At 34.8% G+C, this 9202-nt stretch overlaps 1 protein-coding gene across 1 annotated transcript; it reads left to right on the forward strand.

The window, feature by feature from the left end:
* Positions 1 to 801: 801 nt before the first annotated feature.
* LOC309401562 (keratin, type I cytoskeletal 12-like) lies at positions 802 to 8611 on the forward strand (the record flags this gene model as incomplete). Its single annotated transcript, XM_081970632.1, has 8 exons — positions 802 to 1080; positions 2375 to 2457; positions 3181 to 3337; positions 4452 to 4613; positions 4723 to 4848; positions 6220 to 6437; positions 6778 to 7082; positions 8508 to 8611. 8 exons carry the CDS (start codon positions 802 to 804, stop codon positions 8609 to 8611), a joined length of 1434 nt encoding a protein of 477 aa, XP_081826758.1.
* Between the last annotated feature and the right edge of the window lie 591 nt (positions 8612 to 9202).

Below are 9202 nucleotides of genomic sequence, written 5' to 3' on the forward strand. Positions count from 1 at the left end.
TTAGAGATCAATCTAATCTGGCATGGAACTTTCATTCATTTCATTGTCAAAAAGAAATTTTACACCTCAACTGGTTTTCTGGAAAGTATAGCAATGTGCATAGCGCGTACAGTATAGCAATATAGTGGTAACACTCTATTGGAAGAGCATATATGGTAAAATAAAAATACAGTTTTAATATGAACAGTTTGAATATACATATGTTGTACTACATTAAGAAGAAGCAAAGTTATAAAAAGGAAAGTTTTCACACGAGTTTTAGGAAAAAAATGCTTGAATTATAATGAAAGGTTTGACCCAGACTACTCCACCTATTTTCCATCTCAACAAGTGAATAATCAAGGGGAGAGCCTAAATATATGTATTAGGATTATCTAATAATTATTTTAATTATTTAATGATGGGCTCGGTTAATCTGTTGACAAAATTATTATTCATTTGTGCATATGATGCACTGTTAAACTGACATATAAAAGGGCCGAAAACCACTGTCCAAGGACAACCTGAGCTACATTTCTGCACAAGGAAGATCCTTTCTGTTGTCTTGGAATCATGAGCTTCTTGAGCCAGTCATCCAGACAAGCTTCTTCCTCCCGCAGTAACAGAGGAGGAACAAGAGTATCTGGTGGTGGATCATGCAGCTTTAGTAGTAGATCAAGTAACAGGCTTGTTGGTAGTGGTTGCAGCAGTGGTGGCAGTGGCAGTGGAGGATGGGGCATGTGCAACCTCAGTGGAGGAGCAGACAGCAGGGGCAGGTTGGCCTCCGGTGGCCTAGCATGCAGAGGCAGCAGATTGAGGACCATGAGTGCTGGATGGGGCACTTCTGGTTTAGCTGGGGCATTTAGTAGCTTTGCAGGTGGTGAAGGTGGCCACCTTTCTGGTGATGAGAAGCAAACAATGCAAAACCTTAATGACCGCTTAGCAACTTATCTTGGAAACGTCCAAGCGCTGGAAGAGGCAAACAGTGGGCTTGAAAGCAAAATTGCAGAATGGTACGAAATGTTTGGAGCAGGAAACCAAGCAGGACAACCACAAGACTATAGTCAATATTATGCCACTATTGATGATCTTAGGAATCAGGTAAGAAAAGAAAGAAATAGGATAAACCTTTTTTTTAAATCTTTTACCGTATGATGATGCTATGTTAGTCTTGGGAGATTATGAACCAGAGTGGTTTCTAATGTTTATTAACAGCAGGCAGTTCCTATTGCCAAGTTTAATGACCAGAAAATATCTGAGGAATGCTCTGCAGGAGAGGGGCATATACTCTGCAAGGGGAATAGTGAAGGAGATAGAATTCTTAATTGTGAATGCCTCCTTTGGAGATTCTTTCAACAGATGAGATGCAAGGCAGTAAATTGTATTGCTTTCATCAATACAGTCTCAGTTTCAATAAAACAACTGAGATCTGTATTTATTCATAGATAAGGCTGAAATATTAGTCACCCTCCTTTAAAGAGAAAAAAGTTAAGGTAAGTGCCGCACCCCTGCTCACAGTTTATGATATGACAATAATAAGATAACTTTTGAGTTCAGGAAACAACAAACTGTCTTGTTAGGCTTTGGATGAGATCTTATTGAAAGTTCTTAAATTATGCTTGAAAGAAATCTGATATTTATTAATTATCCTACTTTATGTGGCAGTGTATCTTATATAGGGGAGCCAGTTTGGGGTAACGGTTAAGGCATCAGACCAGAAACCAGTAGACTGAGAGTTCTAGTCCCACCTTGACCACAAAGTCAGTTGAGTGACTTTAGCTGGTCACTCAGCCCTAGGAAAGAAGCAATGGCAACCATTGCTTTAACCATGTTAAAATCCTTGCCAAGAAAATTGCAAGGACTTGTTTATGCTGTAGAATAAAAACAATTGAATACAAGGGAAAAAAACCTTATATGATATACATTTGCATTTACCAAATATGTCAACAATTGAAGCATTGAGTATATTGACCTAATTCCATTTCTAATAAGCCGTGGTGGCACAGTGGTTAGAATACAGTATTATGCAGACTAATTTTTCTGACTGCTAACTGCCAGCAATTTGGCAATTTGATTTTCACCAGCTCAAGGTTGACTCAGCCTTTCATTCTTCTGAGGCTGGTAAAATGAGGACGCAGATGGTTGGGGGTAATATGCTAACTCTGTAAACCACTTAGAGAGGACTGTAAAGCACTGTGAAGTGGTATATAAGTCTAAGTGCTTTTGCTATTGCTAATATATTTATTTAGAATTTATATACCAAAGAGGATATGGCCCATCGCCTAGCTTTGCTCTGCTTTTATACTCAATTTAGAAAATTATGCAGTGGGATTGCAATATTAAAGTTGTTGAAAATCATCTATGTTAAATAACCTTTCCATGTTGTGTATTTTAGATAATTGCTACATCAATTGACAATGGAACACTGATATTGCAGATTGACAATGCTAGGCTGGCTGGTGCCGATTTCAAACTCAAGTAAGTGGGAGGGAAATTAGCGTATTTCCTATATTCTGGTTTTCTTCATGACCTAGAAGAATGTGCCTCCTAAAGTAAAGGGCTTTGCTGGTTAAAAAAAAAAAAAAGATCTCGAGCAAATGAGATCTATTTCAATCCTAGCAAATTCCAAACTATTTCAATACAAGCAAATTCCAAATTCCTATTAAAGTTAGTTATTAACTTTCGGTTTACAGAAAATATATTGATGATGAAAGTGGTAGGCTGATGGTCATCATTGCTAACAATAATTGCCTATATGGGAGAGAGTGAGGAATGCAATACTGAACTCAGATGTATTTTTGAATATTCTTACTTGCTATGGCTACAAATTCCCCTAACATGGTGCCATAGTGATGAGAGATCACAATGCAAATTATCTACTATAAATAACAGGGTAGTGCAGCAAATACTTTTTCTATTGCTCCATATTGCTGAGCAGCGGGTTAATAGGGTAACTCCTCTCCAGCTCTCCATTTTATTCCTTGCTACTTAACAGTGGAAGATGGCTGTCATAAATATGCAATATTGTTTTAAAATAAATCTTTAACTAAGGTGACCAACTTTTTTACAATGAAAAGGAGGACAAAACACGTTTTATTGTAATATCTGAAGAAAGCATTGAATGAAGACAAAGGGGGAAAGAGGGAATATATATTTTCCTCAGATGTATCAGGAGCTGACAATACTTTTGATTGCTTTTAGGTTTGACAATGAATTGGCCCTCCACCAAAGTGTTCAAATGGACACCAATGGCTTACGAAAGGCCCTGGAAGAAATTGAGATAACAAGCAGTGATCTTAAAGTGCAGATTAACAGCTTTTCTGAAGAACTGGAACAGATGAAGAAAAATCATGAGGAGGTACTATTTTGGGGCTCATTTATACATAAAAACAGGGGCAAATATATGTCAACAAAAACCAATACGTGAAAGTTTCAAAATGCAACCTGGCAAAGCTCTCATTGGCTGGCATTAAAAGAATTGGACAGGATTGAACTGGATTGTTTCAGCAAAAGAAGAAGGAGAAAAAGACAATAATCCCCCTAATCCAAATCTAGTTGTGTATAAACAAGATATTCATGTCAATCATGAATAGAATACAAAATGGGAGGAGTGCTGACATATTTCCCCCACCTGAGATCCACTTTGGATTTGAGCCACATCTTTCTGGAGTTTGGACCAATACCAGTTGTATCAATTTTGCCCTATAGGGTTCTCAGAAAATCTACCACCATAATTTATTTTTTCCTTAGTAAAGAATGAGAATGTAGGAGGGGAAGATTGCTATGGCATGTCATAATATTATTACAGACTTCAAATGACAAGTAGAATGGAAGATTTCACTCTTCATAGTTAATTCAGATACTGCTGCAATCCAGAGCCTAAGTATATCTATATATATTCAGGAGAGTATTAGGTTGTCAAATTCAGTCTAAACAATTACTTACAAGCATCAAGGACAAATCCTGCAAATTGCTGAGATGGATTTAAGTTTCCCCACCTTCAACAACAAACACAGTGCAATTTAGGGATTACATGTTTGGTTTAAAATTTGCTATCTAGGTGTATTAATCTCCTGATCTTTAAATTTAATACATTGAAATATCTGGAAAACATTGCTTAAATTTTTACCTTTCTAGAAATGAAAATTGAAACTATCATTGGTTGTCTCAATTGTCATCTTGGGGATTTATATTAATCTTATATACAAGCACATGCCAAATAAAAATTCCAAAATACTAAACTAAGCCCACTAGAAGGCATTTATTTGCCAATGCTTTATTTGGGGATTGAATCATTGTATGACATGAAAGTGTGTGTTAAAGATTCACAGCATTGTAATATTGTATTTCCAAGTGTGTTAGACATTGATTTCTGAACATATTCAAGCAAAATGAGATAGACTCAATCAAAACTTTCCAAGTCTGTCTTAATTGTTAAAACAGAAATAAATTATTTTTTCTTCTTGATACAGGATATGAGAATGAATGATTCTACTGCAGCTGGAGATATCAATGTGGAAATGAATGTCACACCTGGAGTTGACCTGACTACTCTCCTCAATCAGATGAGGAGTGAATATGAGTTTTTGGCTGAGCAGAATAGAGAGGATATTGAGGCTTGGTTCAATGAGCAGGTGACGTATATCTTAATAATATTCTTCATAAAGATTCTTTTTAAAAACAAAATTATTTATCATTAAAAATTGTGGGCAACAACATTTTTCAAATTCTAATATATTTCAGAGCCAAGAACTGGACAAGCAGATCAACACCAGTGTTGAGGAAACCAGCACCAACAAGAGTGAGATTACTGAACTGAAACGCGCTTTGCAGGGTCTTGAAATTGAACTGCACTCTCAACAATCACTGGTAAAAAAAAAATTGTCTGAAAGTATTTTAACAGTAGCTTTAAATTTATGAATTGATTAAATATATAATCTTCTCTCAAGACAAAGAAATTGTAGCATGTGAATTGGAGTAAATCCCTCTGTTCTAGATTCTAGCTGCAACCAACCCAAATTATCATAGTTTTCCATCTCTAATTCTTGAGTACTACTAGAGTATAACTCCCACTATCTCTGATAATTGCTATGAAGATGGAATTTAATATAATTTACCACTAACACCTAGAGAGCTAAACACAACTATCCACCACTGATTTAAAATACATAGAGACTTTATTAGCACTGCACACTTAGTAATGTTAGCATGCTACTCCATTATCTAGTAAGCAATAGTAGAAGTGGTTCATTTTATTTCCAAAGAAGCACAAGAGTCTTCAATTAAACTTTCAACTACCAGCTGAGATGAAAACCTACAACACCTGTAATAACTAACAATTCTTCCTTGACTCAAGTTTTCATTACTATGTCCTCAGACATGTATTTCTATTTGTAAGAAGCAAAGAAAGAAATAGGCAGGACATATGAGCCTTTTAAAATTCCATTCATGAGAGCATCAATCAAATCAGGCTATCTCCATTTTTCTTTCCCAAAGAGATAAATAGTAGCTGGAGGGGCAGGGGGTGACATCAACAATGGTTGTTCCCTAATTAATCCGTGAATCTTTGACTATGTACAGATAGTCCAAATGTGTGAATATTTCCCACAATCAGGTTGTCTAGTAGCTGAAATTTGAAAGTATTCATATGGAATATAGTACACTGAAAATGGCTTTGTGTGAAATTCTATAATATCTTACTTGCTTATTCATAAAGAACTCATACTAATTACTGCAGAAAAAGAACAGATACTTGTATATTTTTTCCTAGAATTTTAACATGATCAGACTACTTCATGTTAGCTGTCAATCACATGTGATATATATAACTTTATTAGGTTAACAAATTATATATCTGAAAAATAAAAAAATTCATTTATTCATATTCAATGTAGCATCTAAAAGCAGGTTATGAGAGAAATATATGAATCAATGCTATTTGATAGATGCTGCAGGTTTAATGGTTGTGGAATTCAAGTCCAGACATAGGAAAATCATTGATACACACACATACACACACACACACACACACACACACACACACACACACACACACGGTTAAAAAACATAAAAACAAAAAAGACTTGGCACCATAGTTAAACTTTCCATGCAGTCCACAAGTTTGTTTAGACTGTTTCCAAGGGAACATTGATCTTGATAATAGAAAAAAAGATTACTCAGTTATGTTTTGCATTCATACAGTGTTCATTTTGCATTCATACTATTTTATTTTTCCATCAGAAACAATCTCTTGAATCTACTCTAGTAGAGACAGAAAGTCAGTACTGTTCCCAACTGTCCCAAATACAAGAAGTGATTGGCGGTGTGGAATGCCAAGTACAACAGATAAGAGATGACATGGAGTGTCAGAACAGAGAATATGAACAGCTTCTGGATGTTAAGATCCGCTTGGAAAATGAGATTGACACTTACCGAAGTCTTCTTGATGGAAGTGACGGGTAAGGTGAAAATTTGGAGAATATTGTATTTCTTTAAAATCTTTGATCTTGCCTGACCCAAGTTGCTCCCTGAAAAAGCACACAAAGAACAGAGAATGGTAGTCTATCTTTAAAAGGTATTTCTTATTCTATAACATGAAATAGAAATGGACTGTTCTCTCCCAACCAAGTTTAAAACTTTTTGTTATATACATATGGTGTAGCAAATTGCATTGATCATTTCTACCCAAAAACTGAAATTTAAAAAAATCACATTTTAGGTTTATCTACAACAAAATGTTTAAACAGTTTCTTTCCGTGTCTCTCTCTCTCTACTTTTATATAATTTTGAAACCGGAAGTGCTGATAACACTTCAGGAAGAAGAGACATGAGACCACATTCAGAAGTAAAATCCAGAGTACAAACAGGTTCAAAATCTAGAGACCAGTCATCTTTCAGCCCTGGATCTAAAGCCTTAGGATCTCCAGATTTAAGATTCAGGGAATCATCATCAGGATCTTCTGGTACTCAATCCAGAAGTGGGGAATCTGCCGATCAAAGGTTCAAGAGACAAGAATATGCCACCTCTCCAACCAAGTCCAAAGGTTCTGGATCTGGAGATTCTAAACAGACAGATAAATTGGGATCTGGAAACAATCCCAGAGGTAATACATTTTTCTTATTTTATATATATTTACTTCCATATTTTGATAAACAGTGTTATCTTGCTATCCATTGAAGCATAAAAAATGTTGATTTGTTCCCTATTAAAACAGCAGATTTGCAAAACTTAAGCTTACTTTAAAACTTTTTGTTATATACGTACATATGGTGTAGAAATGCATAAGCTAAAGGCCAGCAGTGTTCTTTCCATAAGATATGTATTATGGGCTATCCTGTACAATGTGGATACTGAAACCATGAAAGTTGGGTCTGGCAAATGGAACTCCTATTTTCTGCATATGCCAGCTCAATTTTCCCTTCCACACAAAACAGTTGAGATGGGTGCTGTAATGTACATTTGTATACCCTTAAGATACATTTCTGAGAGAACAGCAACAAATGCCTTAATAATATTAAAGTACATTTTTAAAATATAAGATTAGATTCCATTAATTGACACAATACAATAATTAATATTTGCTGACTGCTTATTCTGAGAAACCAGATTTTCCTTATCTGATAGCCTATATATATATACATACATACATACACATACACATACACATACACACACACACACACACACACACACACACACACACACACACACACACACACATATATATATATATATATATATATATATATATATATATATATATATGATTAAATTAAGGACTACCTAAAATGAAGCTTAATTTAAAATAGAGCTTTGTAGCCCACTAGAAAGCATTTATTTGCCACTGGTTTGATTTTTTTTTCAAAATTTAAAAAAATTCTCAATCTATATTAGTTTCGGATTTCCTAGAAGATATTATTCAACATGCCTGGAGTGATAAAGACTGCAGTTTATATAGAAAAATAAACAAATGTCATCAGAATGGGGCCATTTGTTGAGGTAATTGGGTCCATCAGTCAAATTATATAAAAAAGTCTTAAATAATATTTTTTTAAATAGTAGTTGACATTTTCTTTGTTAAAAAAATAATATTTATCCAACCCTTTACCAAAATGAAAGTTATAGGATCTTCTTCTATATAATTTAAAGGAATTATCAGGGCCAAACATCATTCCTTTCCCATCATTTCTGAAACCTACTGGTGGCCAATAGACTATCAAGCTTTGTACAAATTTTGGCTGATGGAGTTAGCTTCCAATATTTTAGCCATATACATTTTATTTAATCACTGAGAATTATTTGGGGAAGGATTCAGTATGAAGCAATGAGTTGCCTGCACAAAGAGCCAGGTTGAATCCTTAGGTTTTCAGAATGAGGCTGTGATCCTTCTTTGCTGTAAAACAAACTAGGCACAATAAATCAACATTGGACAGCTTTATCTAAGCCACACCTTTTCTTTTCCTGTGAAATTGACTTAGAATTTAAAATGATTATTTTTCTCCTAAATCTCTGAATTCTTTCTTTATAGACCCTCAAAAAACAAGAGTGATCAGAACCATAGTGGAAGACAGAATTGGTGACCAGGTTGTCTCAACTCGTGTTCAATCTGTTGAAGAAAAGCCCATTAAATAAGCAGCCTCAGCTTCACTACAGTCGTCAAAGCACTGCACTCAGATAGAAACAGATAGCTACCTTCCAAAATAGGATCATCTTCCTTCCTTGGCTTCTGCAACGGCTTCTTTTCAGAGCATATTTCTTCTTTGCAATTCTAGAATGAAAATGTTGACTTCATTTTTGGCATTCCGCAATAAACATTACATGTTGAAGCAAAAACTGTCATGTTTCATGTTGCTTACATATAAACTGTTGATCACATATTGCTCACAGTGTATGTCAGTAGTTGCCAGTTATCAATAAAGAAGCAAAATTAGAGCCAAATCAAATGCACCACAAAGACATTTGTTATATCAGGTAGAAATCACTCTAATTATCCCAATTCTACCTGGCTGATTGTTTATGGTGGTCCAGTCATGCAAAATTATAATTAAGATATCAGTAATCATACTGAATAATTAAACAGCATTTTATGGAGTGCCAACATAATTTGAATAACTGCAATCTACATTCTATAAGCTTTTAAAAGTATATGTGGGTCAAAAGAAAGATAAAATATATGTTCTACTTATATTCAAATGTTCAACTGAGTCAAATGTTCTACTTTGG

The sequence above is a fragment of the Natrix helvetica genome (genome assembly GCF_964273705.1).
Source record: "Natrix helvetica genome assembly, chromosome: Z".
In the NCBI taxonomy this organism is placed as follows: Eukaryota; Metazoa; Chordata; class Lepidosauria; order Squamata; family Natricidae; genus Natrix; species Natrix helvetica.